The sequence below is a fragment of the Rhizomucor pusillus genome, assembly GCF_041956525.1.
Source record: "Rhizomucor pusillus strain CBS 183.67 unplaced genomic scaffold VTP01scaffold_9, whole genome shotgun sequence".
NCBI classification, from domain to species: domain Eukaryota; kingdom Fungi; phylum Mucoromycota; class Mucoromycetes; order Mucorales; family Lichtheimiaceae; genus Rhizomucor; species Rhizomucor pusillus.
The window spans coordinates 149295-165134 of NW_027192151.1; the positions used below are offsets into that span (position 1 = coordinate 149295).

The 15840-nt window shown below is 47.4% G+C and overlaps 11 protein-coding genes across 11 annotated transcripts; 4 read left to right on the forward strand and 7 right to left on the reverse strand.

Annotated features, from left to right (window-relative positions):
• Window positions 1-247: 247 nt before the first annotated feature.
• VTP01DRAFT_10531 (uncharacterized protein) lies at window positions 248-1780 on the forward strand (the record flags this gene model as incomplete). Its single annotated transcript, XM_069378904.1, has 5 exons — window positions 248-411; window positions 468-582; window positions 643-679; window positions 729-968; window positions 1029-1780. 5 exons carry the CDS (start codon window positions 248-250, stop codon window positions 1778-1780), a joined length of 1308 nt encoding a protein of 435 aa, XP_069238931.1.
• Window positions 1781-1800: 20 nt separating this feature from the next.
• On the reverse strand, window positions 1801-3132 carry VTP01DRAFT_10532 (uncharacterized protein; the record flags this gene model as incomplete). Its single annotated transcript, XM_069378905.1, has 5 exons — window positions 1801-1941; window positions 2013-2098; window positions 2165-2411; window positions 2477-2856; window positions 3108-3132. 5 exons carry the CDS (start codon window positions 3130-3132, stop codon window positions 1801-1803), a joined length of 879 nt encoding a protein of 292 aa, XP_069238932.1.
• A 211-nt stretch (window positions 3133-3343) lies between these two features.
• On the reverse strand, window positions 3344-3769 carry VTP01DRAFT_10533 (uncharacterized protein; the record flags this gene model as incomplete). The annotated part of the gene is made up of 1 exon (XM_069378906.1): window positions 3344-3769. The coding sequence occupies one exon, from the start codon at window positions 3767-3769 to the stop codon at window positions 3344-3346; it is 426 nt and encodes a 141-aa protein (XP_069238933.1).
• Window positions 3770-4255: 486 nt separating this feature from the next.
• VTP01DRAFT_10534 (uncharacterized protein) lies at window positions 4256-4857 on the forward strand (the record flags this gene model as incomplete). The annotated part of the gene is made up of 3 exons (XM_069378907.1): window positions 4256-4273; window positions 4333-4637; window positions 4695-4857. 3 exons carry the CDS (start codon window positions 4256-4258, stop codon window positions 4855-4857), a joined length of 486 nt encoding a protein of 161 aa, XP_069238934.1.
• Window positions 4858-5131: 274 nt separating this feature from the next.
• Window positions 5132-5533, reverse strand: VTP01DRAFT_10535 (60S ribosomal protein eL43; the record flags this gene model as incomplete). The annotated part of the gene is made up of 3 exons (XM_069378908.1): window positions 5132-5195; window positions 5255-5466; window positions 5531-5533. The coding sequence occupies 3 exons, from the start codon at window positions 5531-5533 to the stop codon at window positions 5132-5134; spliced, it is 279 nt and encodes a 92-aa protein (XP_069238935.1).
• A 387-nt stretch (window positions 5534-5920) lies between these two features.
• Window positions 5921-9099, reverse strand: VTP01DRAFT_10536 (uncharacterized protein; the record flags this gene model as incomplete). Its single annotated transcript, XM_069378909.1, has 4 exons — window positions 5921-6324; window positions 6398-6781; window positions 6857-8897; window positions 8962-9099. The coding sequence occupies 4 exons, from the start codon at window positions 9097-9099 to the stop codon at window positions 5921-5923; spliced, it is 2967 nt and encodes a 988-aa protein (XP_069238936.1).
• Window positions 9100-9391: 292 nt separating this feature from the next.
• VTP01DRAFT_10537 (uncharacterized protein) lies at window positions 9392-10512 on the reverse strand (the record flags this gene model as incomplete). Its single annotated transcript, XM_069378910.1, has 6 exons — window positions 9392-9631; window positions 9745-9841; window positions 9900-9973; window positions 10042-10096; window positions 10200-10250; window positions 10319-10512. The coding sequence occupies 6 exons, from the start codon at window positions 10510-10512 to the stop codon at window positions 9392-9394; spliced, it is 711 nt and encodes a 236-aa protein (XP_069238937.1).
• A 637-nt stretch (window positions 10513-11149) lies between these two features.
• VTP01DRAFT_10538 (uncharacterized protein) lies at window positions 11150-12284 on the forward strand (the record flags this gene model as incomplete). Its single annotated transcript, XM_069378911.1, has 3 exons — window positions 11150-11404; window positions 11475-11741; window positions 11814-12284. 3 exons carry the CDS (start codon window positions 11150-11152, stop codon window positions 12282-12284), a joined length of 993 nt encoding a protein of 330 aa, XP_069238938.1.
• An 83-nt stretch (window positions 12285-12367) lies between these two features.
• Window positions 12368-13522, reverse strand: VTP01DRAFT_10539 (uncharacterized protein; the record flags this gene model as incomplete). Its single annotated transcript, XM_069378912.1, has 1 exon — window positions 12368-13522. The coding sequence occupies one exon, from the start codon at window positions 13520-13522 to the stop codon at window positions 12368-12370; it is 1155 nt and encodes a 384-aa protein (XP_069238939.1).
• Window positions 13523-13955: 433 nt separating this feature from the next.
• On the forward strand, window positions 13956-14451 carry VTP01DRAFT_10540 (uncharacterized protein; the record flags this gene model as incomplete). The annotated part of the gene is made up of 3 exons (XM_069378914.1): window positions 13956-13973; window positions 14038-14228; window positions 14289-14451. The coding sequence occupies 3 exons, from the start codon at window positions 13956-13958 to the stop codon at window positions 14449-14451; spliced, it is 372 nt and encodes a 123-aa protein (XP_069238940.1).
• Window positions 14452-14511: 60 nt separating this feature from the next.
• On the reverse strand, window positions 14512-15375 carry VTP01DRAFT_10541 (uncharacterized protein; the record flags this gene model as incomplete). Its single annotated transcript, XM_069378915.1, has 8 exons — window positions 14512-14588; window positions 14657-14748; window positions 14814-14870; window positions 14936-14958; window positions 15016-15064; window positions 15129-15189; window positions 15241-15263; window positions 15323-15375. 8 exons carry the CDS (start codon window positions 15373-15375, stop codon window positions 14512-14514), a joined length of 435 nt encoding a protein of 144 aa, XP_069238941.1.
• Between the last annotated feature and the right edge of the window lie 465 nt (window positions 15376-15840).

Sequence of the window (15840 nt, forward strand, 5' to 3'; positions counted from 1 at the left end):
ACCATCGTGAAGAGAGTCAGAGAGAAAAAACACACCAGCAGTCTTGTGTACAAATAGATATTAAAGCATCGTTCTTTCTTCCTTCTTCACAACAACCCAAAACTTGGCAGCCGAAATTTGTTTTTCTTTTTAATGCCACTTGTGAGAGAACAATCATTGTAGGCAACAGGCGGCGGGTAGAGAGAGAGACACTGGGAGGGGAATTGAGCTGCTGCTTTTCTTTTCGTGTAACTTATTGCAAAGCAAGATGGCCAAAGCAGATCGTCGTTCGATCGTATGTGCCGTCATTTTAACGCCCATTGTCCTCGTCTTACTGGTCTTGAGCTGGTTTCACGGGGCAGCTCGCTACGATGAACAGTTACCAGCCCCTTCTGCAGATGAGTATATCATTTCGGGATACTTTGTGAATTGGTTTGTGTAATAAGTATACCGTTGCTGGTTTGCAAAGTAACAGTATTCCTCGCCAGGGGTATCTATGATCGCAACTACAATGTCATTGATGTCAAAGAGAATGCCAACAAGCTATCTCACGTGCTCTACGCTTTTGCCAACTTGGATGCTGAGGGAAACATAGTCTTGGGTGTAAGCTCTGAATATGTACTCCAAAAAATGCCTATCAATGTCTAAAATGCTGCGTACCAGGACCCTTGGGCCGACACAGACAAGCATTTCCCTGCAGGTACATTGTGCAAGGTATTCACGGAAACAGCATGCTAATAGATCATCAGAGCAAACCATTGACGGTCAAGCTGATAAATGGGGCGACAAGGACGATAATAATCTATTCGGCAATCTGAAGCAGTTTTATCTTTTAAAACGAGAGAACCGACACTTGAAAGTCTCCTTGAGCGTTGGCGGATGGTCTTGGTCTGCCAACTTTTCGACAGTAGCCGCCGATCCAAAGAAGCGTGCCGTTTTCAGCCAATCTGCGGCGACACTCGTGCAGGACCTTGCACTGGATGGCATTGGCAAGTATTGGTAAACGTAATCGTGCTTTATAAATTCTTAATTAACATATCCGCCGGTAGATATCGATTGGGAAGTACCAAAGAACGATGCTGAAGCCAAATCATACGTCGACCTTGTTCGTGACCTTAGAGAAGCGCTGGATGCGCTGGACAATGCGCCCTATCTCATATCCGTTGCTGTTCCCTGCGGGCCTGAAGACTATCGCAAACTACGATTGAATGACTTGGCAGAATACGTTGATCTGTTCAACCTCATGGCATACGACTTTGCGGGCGCATGGGATAAAAAGACAGGCCATCAGGCTGCTCTCAACGGAAGCCCGTTGAACGACCGCAAAGTTGTTGAGGACTACATCAAAGCAGGCGTGCCACCAAAGAAACTCGTGCTCGGTATCCCTGTGTATGGACGTGCGTTCTCTGATACGGATGGACCCAACTCTGCGTTCAACGGAGTGCCTGATGGAACTTGGGAAGCGGGATCTTACGACTACAAGGAGCTTCCGCGTCCCGGTGCTCAAGAGTTTGTAGATACTCAAGTTATGGCATCTTACTCATACGACGCCGATCTGCGCGAGTTTGTTACATATGACAATCCAGCAATAGTCGAAGCCAAATGTGCCTACGCTGCAGAGATGGGCTTGTCTGGTGTGATGTTTTGGGAGCTTTCAGCTGATGTAAAGCAAGGACCACGCAGCTTGCTAGAAACTGCGTACTCGACATTGAAAGCAGTAGATCAGAGTAGGAACCATATCCGTTTCGAGCAGAGTCGTTACGATAATATTCGAAGTCTATCATCTTCCAAAAAGATGTAAATGGACAATACTGTAGCAGTTTAATGTATCCATCCGACTGTGTGACCATCCTCCATCTGTGGTTCGAGGAAACCACGAAATTCCCATCGATTCGATCCACGGCGGATCCATCTAGCACCATACCCTTCCGATTGTCGTACTTCATAGACAATTTCATTGTGCTTGACATTGTTTAAAATGATGAAATTTAGAAATGTGCAAATATCTCTTTAAAATTGCAATCTTGCTTTACCGGCAACGTATGTAAGTTCCTCCAAACAGTATTCTTTAATATTTTAACAAGGATATCTTCTGCGCGTTCGTTCTTTGCTGCCTCGGCTGTGTACAGTTTTCGATGTGAGGAAAAATTCAGCATTGAATGTATAAAATGGTATGGAAACTTACTGCCGTTAAAGTTGCTACCCCAAAACTGCGTCTTTCTGTCTCGATGCCAATGCTTGCTCAATGCCTTTGCGCCGACGGTCAATTGATTGGGCTTCGCTGCAGCAGCAGACGACGACGACTGTTTGCGATGGATTGTGCAGAATGCTTTGACGCACTCGTTCAGGCTCGGAGGCATCTCGCTCAGCGTGTTTCCGCCAGCCGTCGTTTTCAGCCGCAAGAATAATCTCCAATCTGCTGGTTCTAGAAACTAAAGTGCGGTAAAGTAATGAGGTGATTTGTTTTTTGTTTTTTCTTTCATGCATTGTGTGTTACCTCGAACAGGAATCTTTCAAGCTTTTGCTCGTCCTCGTCCTCGTTGTCACACCGAGCAAGTATCTGACTCATTTCTTGCTGGATCTCCTGGATCCGCTCGGTGTTTGTGATGGCGCTGATATGCGTGCTGGAGTTTATCACATCAGGCGGGAATTGCCAGTTCCTGGTTCGGCATTCATCGAGCGTAAACGCTACAAGCTGGTAGTACGGCCGAGTGAACGCGCCCTTTTGTTGCTCCCGCGTCTTTGCCAATAAACCGCCCAAGTTGTAGTAGGCTGGTGGCGCACTGTCAGTTTGTTGTTGGCTGTCACTCAGGTCGGGTGGATCAGAAGGTTGCAAGAGATCTCTGCAAAGTTGTTGCCATCGGGACCGTGATCTCGCTGCAGCAAGTTGTAAAGAGCACTGCTAAAATCGAGCATATAGATACATATGTGTATGCTGTTCCTTGATGAGGCTTAAAAAGTTGTGGGTCGTGTTACTCATCTTCCCGTTTATGGTTCGCCTCCTCCATTGATGCCAACTTTGTGGCGGCCCGAGCAGGGCCTCTGCTTGTTTGTCATTCTTACAAAAGTAGTGACTTATCATCGCAGATCTTTCTATCGTCGTGTGATTTATTATTTGACGAGCTTACCGGATGCACGCAAGACATCCTTCATTTACTTTTTGCAAGGTCGCACTTTGATACAATTTGATATCCACCATATAATTGAAGGTTGTTTTTCATGGATGTCGTTGGTATTTATATGTTGGTTGCTTTCAATCCATCTATTCATATGCTTCTACTTGCGGCTCGCGACGGTGCGTGTGAACTTCGCGCTCTAAATTGAGTGATTTAATAAGTTATAAACAAAATGAATGTATATATTTTTATCGTCTTGCAAGAAAGTTTGTAACAGACAACAATAGAGCATGCAGACGATCGCCGCCCAATTCAGAGAAATGCTGCGTGTAGATGGACCGATTGTCTCTCTCCCACTCGGCAATGCTCGTCAGCCGCACACCGACTCTGACAAGCGTGTCTGACCAATCAATCTCTGCTATCCTTTTGCGAACTATCCTCCACAGCCGGCGAGGAATTACTTTGTGCATCACGTCGTCCAGGAACCGGATTGCTAAGAAAAGGCAGAATAAACATCCAATGGCCAGCATCGTAAGTAGGCTGATAGCGAGATAAGACGCCAGAAAGGCTAGGTAGCCCTTTATGGAAAACTTTGCTGCTGTGGTCTCGCGGTCATCGTTGTAAACGTGCCGTGGTGGTTGATGCAGCAATGCGCGTTCTTGGTTGTTATTCATGCAAAAATTATAAAGACAGTTGAAAGCAGAAAGTGGAAGAAGAAAGGTGTAGCACTTTCATTTGTTCTTCTCTTGTTGTTTGATTGTGCGATATTCAAATGTGGGATAGGTCATCTGCTTCCCCACGCTGCGAGGCGATCGCCAACACGGACGACGACGCGGGTGCGTTGCACCTTTGGGTTGCATGTGTCACCTCAACAACCTTTTTTTTTCGTTTTGAACCTTTCCTTCCTTGATCGATAACAATCCGCTATCCGCTCAGCGGGCATGATGGGGGAAGCTCGTTGAACGTGCGGCTGTAAAGAGAGCAAGGTCTGTGTTTTGACAGATGCTGCGCTGGCAGCACGCACGAGGCTTGACACGTGTAAGGCAAAGGAGGGACCCATCAGGGGTGGGCGGCCATTTTTGTTTGAGCCGTCCCAGCTTTCTTCTTCTCTTTTCACTCTCTCTCTTTTCCCTCAACTTACTACTTAAATCTCTACCACCATGGAGAAACTTCGTGAGGTAAAGAGACATAGGCACATGCTAGAACTGCAGAGCTTTTGGGACTTACGACACAACAGAAAATCGCTAGCATTCGCGCTGAAGCTGACGCGGCTAACGCCAGGGCTGACGACCTGGAAGCCAAGATCAAGCAGCTTGAGCAAGAGCAGATGCAGCGCGAGCATCAAATCATTTCCTTGGAGAATCAAAACAAGCACCTCACTGAAGATCTTGAAGCTGCTCAGGAGAAAATCGCGCAGCTCAAGAGTTTGGAGGACGAAGACGATGACTTGAAGAAGGAAAACGATGCAGCGCAGCGAAAGATTACATTGCTCGAGCAGGAACTGGAAGCTTCTGACAAGGCGCTCCGTGAGACAACCAAAAAGTAAGTCTCGTTGTCGTTGCTGTATTGTATCCTTTCCTCATCTAATGATTCCACCAGTTTCCGCGAAGCGGACGTCAAGGCGGAGCATTTCGAGCGCAAAGTTCAGCAATTGGAGAACCTCTTGCTTGAACAAGAAAAGAAGAACGAGGAGCTCAAGGCCAAGAACCAGGAGCTCCAGGCTCAACTTGACGAATTCAATGCGCAGTTGGATGAAATCTAAAAAGAGGCCATACAAGCGCACTCATTCGCTCACTCTCTTCCTCCTTTCTTCCCCCACGTTGGTTACCATTGCATACTAGCGTCAGAGTGTGCGCGTTTTCCGCGCAATCCTCATTGACAGCAGGATACTAATCAGATACCAAACATCTTCACTTTTCCATATCCATCATCCATAAACCAAATTTTCCAAAAATATATATCTAGTCGAAACGCTCCCCTCTCGTATAAGAAACAGTACAATGTTGCCGTTTTATTTGCTTTTTTGCACAACTTTCTTAGATTTCGGCCATCTCGCGAAGGCGACGGACAGTGGAGCGGACGGTGACGGCAGCAGTGGTGCTAAAAGTTGATTAAGAATGAGCATCACCGTTCGCAGAACAATTCCCTCAAGTACTTACGAGACAGTGTAGGCACCACCAGCCAAGACCTTCTTGCAGCCCTTGCACTTCCAGATACCAACGGCGGTGCGCTTGACAGCGTCCTTACCGCAGAATGTGCAGGTGTACTTGGCGTGCTGGGTGATTTCCATCTTCTTGACCTGCTTTCTCAAGGAGGCACCGTAACGGGTACCATACTTGCCGGTGATTCCAACTTTCTTGGTGCGCTTGGCCTAAAAACGGGGGGATGGTTGGCAAGGTGATTCGATGGATGGATGGATCGATGGATGGATTTACCATGACGAAAGTGTGGCGGAAAGGGAGGGACTCTAGATTGCAGAGGTCGATTGGAGCTTTAACCCGGCGGCGGAGGTTGCCCAACCCTCATCCCAAATTGGACTCAGTACAATTGCACTGTATAAGTTGTGTCTTCCGATTGATTTCCTCCTCTATCACCTTCTCGATAATTGATGCGGTAATGCGAGAAACTGTATTATTGTATAGTTAAAAATGGTGGAGATATTTTTCAGAAGGAGAGTGTGGTGGTAGAAACGAAAACGAAAACGAAAGCGAAAGAGAGAAAGAGAGAGAGAGAATGAATGAACGAATGTAATGTTGTAGGAAACGCTTTACTATTACAAGACTTGATATCTAAAAAAATATCCATGTGTTTGTACATCAAAAATTTTACCACTGAGATTGGCTATGGTACTGGTAGTAGGCAGGATGCTGGGGAGGCTGCGAAGAGAGCTGAGGCTGATAATGCATCAACGGCGGAGGAGCATTCGAGTATTCACCAGACCAGCCCAGCGAGTTCTCTTGCATGATCGGGGCAGAGATACTCTGTGCAAACGCCTGCTGCTGAGCAGCAGCTTGTTCCTCACGCGATTTGCGGCGAGAACGGTACTTCCGGATAACCACAACGGTTGCAGCGGCGTACACAACAACACCGCAAGATACAGCAATGCCGATAATCGCGCCAGTGGATAAACCGTTGCTGCTACCTAAAGAGCCTTGGCTGTAACCTGCTGACTGGTCCTGGTTGGTGGCAGCTGCAGAGTTGGGGTCCGAGACACTGCCGCTGGAAGAGCCTTTCGTAACAAAATAAATAAATCAGAATTTTTCAGGGGTAAAAGAAATGGTTTGCAACCTTGTTTGACTTACCAGAGTTGCTAGATTGGAAGTAGGAGCTGTCAATCAAAGTCGCAAGCTGGCCGTTGGAAGAGTCGTACAACTGGCTGTTAGGCGTTGCCACCAATTGCTTCAAAGTAGGCACGCTGTCGCCAGGAATAGCCATGGATACAATCACGCCCGAGTTGCTTGCAGATTCATTGTCTGACAAGTCGCGTTTCTGTGGAGACGATGACGACTTCGACTGCGAAGTAGCACTCGTAATAGTAATGACAATCACATCGTCAGCCGTGATATTCAGAACCTTGCTGATAAGCAGCGGCAAGGACTGGACAAACTCGGCTGTCAATAAGGCATCGTTCACCATTTGCGGATAGGACAGATAATTGAATTTCATGGAGACGATCTCGCTCGTGGCTAAGGTTTTTTTTATCGTGCGTTTAGTTACTTCAATTTATACCTTATTATTGATCCGGACAGGGGTTCACTTACATGGAATAATGGCATTGATGTTTGGCGCAATGTACTCTGGCAGACTGTCTGAAGAAGACGCGCTAGGTGAAGCTGAGGAACTCGGTACAGCCGTAGTAGATGTCGAGGGAGCACTGGTCGTGCTTGGGCGCGACGTTTCAATCGAGATACTAAACGTATTAGACAGCCAAGAATACGTTTGGTACTTGTACGTAGAAGAAGGTGAAAACGTCGTCGATTCAGCATCGGTGGTCGTTGTTGACGTAGTTGTCGTCGTTGGCTCAGGAGTCGGGGTGGTGATGGTTGTAGTTGACGGGTCCTCGGTCTGGCTGGGTTCTTCAGTGTGGGTAGACTCATCAGATGGCCATGTATCATCGGTAGGCGTCGTCATTGTCGTAGGTGCTGGAGTGGTCGTTGTCGCAACTGGAGTGGTGGTGGTAAACGAAGAAGAGTCTCCCGTGGTCGATGGCACCAGCGGGTCTTCGGTCGTTGTAGATGACAGCTTGTCCGTTGCAGTCGAGCTCCTCGCGGTAGAGAGACTTCCAGCAGCAGCACCTGGCCAGGAGCTGGATGATCCTTCGTCAGAAGCAGTAGGTGTTGCAGTAGATAGGCCTGTAGATCTCTTTGTAGTTATAAAACCGGTCTCCGAAGAAGAAGAGTCGGATTCTTCGCCGCTGGAGCTAGCGCTGGGATAGCTCGATGAACCAGAAGACTTGGGATAACCGGTAGTGCTTGGGCGGGCGGTCGTTATGGGCAAACCATCGTCATCTGTCGCGCTAGTGGAGTATGAGGCAGCAGAAGAACCAATAGTTGTAGGTTTTCCATGACCAGTGGTCGAAGGTCGTTCGGAGAAGCTGCTATCATCGCTAGCACTTGGGGATTGCTTCGCGGTGCTAGGGCGACCGGTAGTTACTGGACGGGTATCCGTGGTCTCATCGCTAGCACTTGAGGATGGCTTTGCACTGCTGGGACGAGCGGTGGTGACTGGACGAGTATCTGTGCTCGCATTGCTATCCTTGGCAGAGGAGGAGGAGGGCGAAGCAGTAGGCAAGAGGCAGCCCAAAAGCCCTTCACAGTCACTGGTAGTGCTGGCCTTCGATGCAGAGGAGGAAGATGATTTGGTAGTGACGGGACGACTAGACACGGCTGTCGAGCAGTCTTCATAATCGCTGTCGCACGAGGCTTTCGCAGTAGTTGCAGTGGATTTCGTGAAAGGAGGTTTCGTGGTCGAGAGACATTCGTCAGAGTCACACGTTGCGCTCTTCGTGGGAGTTGCACTTGATTCAGACTTATCGCTGGTGGGCTCCGAATCATCGCTGCTGGTCGTCGCAGTGGCTATCTTTGACGTTTTCATGCTGCTACTGTGTTCGGCAGTTGTAGAGCTTGGTTCGTGCGGATGGAACAAGCTAGAGAACCAGCTCTCAACTGCATTCTGAGATGTTGAAGTAGCTGTGGTCTTGGGTTTGCGGCTGGTCGATGATTTGGAATGCTCGCTGCTGCTGCTGCCGTCGCTGTCGCTACTCTCTGCAGTCATTGTTGCCTTTGTGGTGGTAGCTGATCTAGTAGTTGTAGGAGTAGGCTCGTCGTCTTCATCATCTGACGACGACGAAGACTTTGGATGCGATGTGGACTCGGTCTTCTCGGCAGTCGTAGTTGTCGAGGCCTTCTTGGTGGTAGTGGTGGTTTCTTCGTCTTCGTTGGAGGATGTAGTCGATGATGCTTCTTTCTCGGTCGTGGTCGTAGTCACCGGTTCAGCGGTCTCGTGGTGTTTCGACGACATGGTTGTAGTTGTAGCGGTAGTGGTCTCTGATGGACTGGTGCTCTTGGTCTTATCGCTAGCATGTGTGGTCGTGGTGGTAGATACGGGTGCCGTCGTCGTCGTCGATCCATCACCGTGGAGAAACTTTGATACTTTGTCCCAAAAGTCTTCAGAGTTGGTTGTGGTCTCGCTCTTTGACTTTTCGTCGGTCTCTGTTGATTCGTCGCTAGAGATCGACTTTGACGGTGTTTCGGTCACGGTGTGAGTCGTCGTCGTCGAGGACGAAGAGGACTTGTGCGTCGTCTAAAAGCGTTACAGTCTGTTAAAACAAGAAATGAATAGAGGCAATGGTAGCAAATGAGCGTACATGAGTGACACCCGATTCCGTCGAGAGCACGGTCGAATCAGGCTCGGCTGCAACTAGAACATTGAGTAGCAAGACCGAGATGAAGATCAAGGCAAAAACGCGGAAAACGACGCTGCTTTCAGAATTCCTTTTGTTCATCTAGCAGCTGCACATGAATGAGTAGGAACGAGTGGAACTGGTGCAGAGCAAAGGAATGGAAAGATTTGTTCAACGAAAAGAAGATACTTGGAAAGGGAAAGTGGGAGATGGGATGGTGGTCGTGGCAATCATTATTGTAAATGCTGGGTTTCAGGGCAATTACTTGTGCAACCGTCCTTGTGTTCCCAGAGACCAGATTCAGTCGTACCTTGTTGCCAAACTCGGGGCCCTTTCACGTTGCTTTTATTGAATTGTTCAATCGCGATATGTATATACTCTTTTTCCCTCTTTTTCAATCCTCCATAGTGTCTTCGCGAGAATCTGTAGGACTTGCTTTTGAACGAGCATCCGGGCTAGCAGAGCGTGAGCGTAATCGCTCATCTCGGCGTGAACGGCGTTCACTGTCTCGATCTCTTCCCCTATCGTCATCGCGTCGACGTCTGCTGCTTGGTGAGGCAGAGCGTGATCTAGACCGCGAGCGAGACCGGCGTGGCGATCTGCTGCGTGATGAATTCCTTCTGCGGATACGGTCCTGCGAGACATTCAAGTCAATATCATCGGCAAATGAAATTAATAGTATCCAGGCACACAGGCATATGCCCTTTCATTTCCAGTTCATCCCAGCAATGAAGGTATTATACTTACTGCTTCTTCCAAAATGATCCGCTGGCCATTGAGACGCGAGTTGTCCAATTCACGGAGTGCATATTTCATATCTTCACGATGTGCAAACTCGACCACTCTAAAAATAATCATCGTTCAGTTGTGCAAAGGTAACATTCCGTTTATGATTTTCTCACCCTTCGCCCTTGCGGTCCTTGAGAACGTCCGCGAATAAGACGCGACCAGCCTTCTTCATCAAATCTTTCAGGTCCTGGAAAAATTACACAATGCTCCATTTTGAGAAGGCCAGTTCTAAACCATCGCTATCTCCGTCCTGACCTGCCATGTGCAATTGGGCGCGAGGTTCTTTACAATGATGCGATTGACGCCAGTGCTACGCGACGGTAGAAGTTAATGTCGATCATAAGGCAAACTTGAGAAATTGTGTGCAGCAGGTGGTAAGACCAGCTGCAGCAGCAGGGTAAAATGCTTATTACCTGCTCGGACCGACATCTCTATCCCGCCGCCGGGCGTACTCGACAATAATTCTTAATTTTTGTGACATGTGAGTACGATACAGTCCGGTCTTGACCACGTTTACAAATAATATTGTTACCTATGTCCCAGAAACCGTGTACCATCTAGATCGCGCACAGCATCTTTGGCATCTCTTTCGTCTGCTAATTCTACGAATCCAAACGGACCTTTTGCAGTTGTGGATTCGATCTTGCCATAATTCCGAAATAGCTTCTCGAGATCTCTCGTTGTCGTGTCGCGTGGAAGCTGGCCGATATATAGCTTGACACCCATTCTGAAAGAGAAGATGTAAACGTCTACAGAGAAGTTGGGGAAGCGCTTAGGTGTATCCGCGCTCAAGCGGGGATTAATCACTTTGTCGGGACGGCAGAATGCCACCACCCATGGCGATACTTATGCTACCCGCGTCGACTTTGCTTGTTTGTTACCCAATGTCGGCACATGTTTTCGGTAACTTTCTCTTCCAAAGCCGTGTCTAGATAAACTCGCCCTATCTGGAGTGTTCTTTCTCCACAACGTTACTAGTTCTGCATCAGACAGCCCGTTTGTGGCGTTGAGCTGTTCCCACTTTTGGATTATACTAATAACGATGCTATATTTCTTCTATCGTAATAAACCAAGTATTCGTGTTGATCAATTGTATCCCTCGATTATATAGATATATATCAGTCGTGTCCTTCAGAAAAAATAAGACAAGATATGAGGAAGCTCTATCCAAGTCCAGTAGAGCTTTTGACTAATCTCAAAAGATATCAAAAGCGATGAGACTTGAGACACTAGTACGTATGTAGTGCGCGTGGCGCTGAGACAAGAAACAAAATATCACAGTGAAGCAATAATAAAGCCGACAACTTCACAGCCCATGTTTTTGCGACTCTTTTCTTTTTATTTCTACTTTATTGAGATCACTATGCCTCCAAAGAAAGGTTGTGGCACTAAGCGCGAAGCAAAGACGGACAAGGAGGAGGAAGAACAGCCACCGCAGAAGAAGACAAAGGAAAAAAACGAACAAGAAGAGCAGGTGCAAGAGGAGCAGCCACCGCAGGATGGCGGCGTCCGCCGCCGCGAAAAAACCACTGCAAAGGAAAAGCAGCAGCCTGTCGACGAGTCCAAAGGTGCAAAAGTTCTGGAAAAGGGACACATTTACTTTTTGTATCGGCCCAAGGCAAGTAGTAGAAATATCCGAGCACACACAGTCTAAATTGACCAGTTACTCATGTATGAATTAATTTCAGATGGACACGGAGGAGGTCGAGAGTGCAGAGGATGTCCAGAGAGTATACATGCTCTTGAAGCCATACTGGCAATCGTGCTCGAGTCGAAAACCGACGCTGTTGGTTCTCGGTCGAAAGAAACTTCCAGAAGTGCAGCAACATTCTCGCTACTGGGGTTTCGTCGCGCAAGCGTCAGACAACATGGACGATATCACAGGTGCGTTCAAGGAACATTCTTACGAGACCAAGACACGCGGTAAACGAACTGTCCAAGCAGCTCGACCAGTGGTATGCATTAAAGATGTTTAAACTTTCGCTACTGCAGAGGATTAATGCCAAGTGTTGCTGTTACTGAACTAGGGTGAAGGCGTATATCAGATCACAACTCACAAGGGACACTCGCATTTGGTATACATGTTGACTTTGCCAGACGAGCCACACGACGTGCAAAAGGCTTTCAACATTGATAAGCAGGCCAGTATCGTGATCAATGTCAAGAACCCTGACAAGGGATCTCCTCCCGGCACTGGTTTGCCAACCAAGCAGAAAGCCGAGTTCCCCGAGGAGCTCATGAAGACTTTTATGGACCGTCGCTTCACGCCCTTGGAAACTTCAGAGTATCTGAACTACAACAACTGCCAGCTTGTGCTCGTTGGTGGCACCGAAGATGTTAAGGGAGAACTTGGCAAAGTCGGTCAAGAGCTGGAAAAGATGGAGAAAGAGGACGAAGAACAAATCAAGCACGTTGGTGTGGACAAGAAAGTATTTGATGATTTGGAACTCGAGCAGAAGCAGAATCCGGTAGAGCCCTTGAAAGGCAATTGGGCTTAAGAATAGCAGCAAGCTACACTTTACAACATAGTTTGGATAATCGAACAATAAACGAACGCGCACAGATTTTGTTTGTGATGTCATTACGACGGAAGCTTTACTTCGAAACGCCATAGATCTCTTGCACAAAATACATCACCATCTCTATCAGAACCTAGCTCTTTAACGGCTAACTGACGGATTTCCTCCATCACATCCGCGCCTTCCTCGTTGCCTTTGTATCGCGAACTGAAATGCGTCATCAAAAGTTTCTTGGCACCTATTTTCTTTGCAAAGGCTGCGGCCATCTGCGGCGTCGAGTGGCCGTGCTCGCGCGCACGCTGCTCGACCTCCTCAAAGGTGGGTGGTTCGCGTGCGCCTTCAATGTCTAGCCGTGTTAATGCGTTGGTGGCTTCATGGATAAGGATATCTGGCGCATCGGAGCACAAGTCTATCATGCTGGAAGGATCATATGTATCGCCAAGGATGACTAATTCTCGGCCAGGCCGGCGACCCGGTGGTTCAAGGATACTGCCATCTGGCAATGTTATTGGTTCGTCTTTTCTTTGCAGCTGGCCAAGTATCGCCATGGGGCTCTTGTATCCCATCTGTCTCAAGGCATCCGCATTCCTTTCGATCATGGGCTTTACTGTATTCGGATCCAATTTGCCTGGTACATCTGGTTCCCGCACCAGATATCCAAGAGAAGGTATAGAATGTAAGATGGGAGCTGCAAGAACTGTCCAGTGCGTGCCGTCTGGTCTTCTGATAGGTATAGTGAATCGGCTATCTTGCATGTAAACATTGCTGCCAGGTAGCTCATCTGGGTGCAGATCATAGCTGCTATCATCTCGAGCTGCCTCGTCTCCATCCATCAATAGCTCGTGAACACGATAGTGGCGCCCTAATCTTGAATATGTGGATTTGAGGGCTGTGCGTAGCCAGTGGCGCAGGGGTCGCGGGCCGTACACCTCTATAGGCGATTCATGCTGCGTACGGTTCGGGTTTAGGTTCTCTGACATTGTACACAAGAGCGGTGGCAGTCCAAAGCAGTGATCGCCGTGCATATGTGTGATGAAAACAGCACTGATCCTGCTCATTTTTAGATCGCTCTTTTGCAACTGATGTTGCGTAGCTTCGCCTGCATCGAACAACCAAATGTCGCCATTTGATCGCAGTGCTATGGACTGATGATTCCGCGTTGCGCTTGGCTGAGCGCTGCCTGTGCCCAGAAACGTGATATCCATCGGTGCCACCATGATGAAATGATTAGATGAACAGTGGGCGCAGATATATCGACTGGCAGTTTTGTATTTATTCGATCGTTACAGTTGTTCCCAGGGAAGAAGAAAAAAAAATATAAATATCTGTGCACGGCCGTCATTGCTTTGTTTCAGAGCAATATCAGAACAAAAAAAAAGTTTAGCATGATCACTCTTATAAATCCCTTTTCAATGTATAGAATTGTTTTTGACAGTTGAGCTGCTGCTGCATGCTATCTTTAAAGAACGTGATCTGGCACTTCTTTTTTTGGGAGTAAAAAATCGTCGATGCTGCTGGAGGGAGGACATTGACGAAATCGAATGGCGCGCAGCTTGGCTGGGTTGCGACGCTGACCATCGACGACCAAAATTGGTGTCTGCCCCGCGTGGTCCGGTCTTTCTCACCTTATACATCTCGTGCACACATACAATGGAGAAATTCAAAGAGGTACGGCATCAGGCGTTTCAAACTTGCAGATGACCAGCCGTATACTTAAGGTTTGCGTGTGTAGAAACTTAACAATCTTCGAACTGAGGCCGATGAGGCTACTGCACGCGCTGATGAGCTTGAAGCCACTGTGAAGCAGCTTGAAGCTGAGCACACTGCCAAGGACCACGAGCTCTTGTCGCTCCAAATTCGAGTCAAGAACCTTGAGGAGACTCTTGAAAAGACTGAAGCCAAGCTCAAGGAGATGTCTACCAAGTAAGATAATCAGGAGCAAAAGGTGTGGTGACGGGCAGTTAACACTCAGGGGCACTCTAGGTTCAACGAAGCCGACTTGAAGGCTGAAGAGAATGAACGAAAAGTAAACTCTTTGGAAGCCGAGATTGCTGAAAAGGAACAGCTGCACGAAGAACTGCTTGAAAAGTACAACGCCGCCAAGGCAGAGTTGGATGAACTTGGACGCCAGTTTGATGAATTGTAGTTTGGTTAAATATCTTATCATGACTCTCTTTTTATTTTACATATTTGAAAATTCCTTTATTCACACGACATTGTCTACTCCTGTGCCTCCAAGTATTTTGGTACTCGCGTGTGGTTGCTGCTTGACTGCGGCGATGCCTATCGGTGTAAAGTACATCGTCAGCTTTCTTCTTATCTTTGGTGGGTTGCACGTGAAAGATACTTGCCATAGCAGATGGCTGCAAGCAACAGCGTGACAGCAGCGGCAATGAGAGACGTGGTATTGATCAGATTGGAGAGGAACATGACCACTGCAAAGCTGATGAAAGTCATGATATATCTTTCAGTCCAGGTGATGCATATTCTGTCCTGCCTTTTACTTACACGAGGTACAATGCAGCTCTCAGGTATGAATTTTCAAATGTGGCCACAAAGTTATCGCTATATGCGCAAAGTCGTCAAGCAGACTGTCATCAAGAACAGACGTATTTTGAGTGTTTACTTACAATTTTGGGCTGGTTGGACAGAACTATGTACAAATGCGTTGAGCGACCGCGTTCATTCATTCATTGTTAGCACTCCTTACCTTTGTGCATAATGGTACTTCCACAAACACCAGGATAAAAGCAAACACCCTTAGTTATGTTGCATATTCAGCTTAATAATCTGATCCATGCTTCAGTTGCTGTCACTATTTACCATCCAATAATTGAAAAGATGATGTTCGATACCAATGAAACAACGCCCAAAACGACGAGCACTGCAGTCGTTTAAGTATTTGCATATCTAAGAGTTTGATTCCAATACTTACAAATAATAGAAATAATACCAAACCTGGCGAGAATAGCGCTGTTTAGAGTGCAAGTGCATAATTAATATTGCTTCAGCCTTACCACTGCGCGTAAAGCGAAAAGTTTCGCGATGCAAATTCGTCAATGATTCCCATTGTTTGCTAGAGGAAGGATCGTTGAAAGGAGAAAGAGAACAACGCTGGGCTGGGTGTTACAAAATGAACTCTTATTATTTCTTTCGACAGCAACCAAATATGGCGACGCATACAAATATACAATTTGAACAATGGCAACAACAAAATCTTGGCACAACAGCTGAGCAGACCATCAATGATGCCAAGGACTATGCTAGAGCTGCTCTCGGTGCTGCTGGATGATAATATGTAGGTCACACAATGCCGCGTTATCCCTATGATTATTATCGGCGCTGATGACGACAGGAGAAGCTTGGCAGAACTGATACTCGACACAATTGCTGGCATGTTGCCATGTTTATTTGCAAAGAACTCGTAAGACAGTTGCACTGGGTGATAATCCAAATGAAAGGAGGGTCAAAAATGCCTCACGTATGCGCATCTTGTGCTGCTGAGTTGCGCGACTTTGTGGGTGTGCGGGTGGCG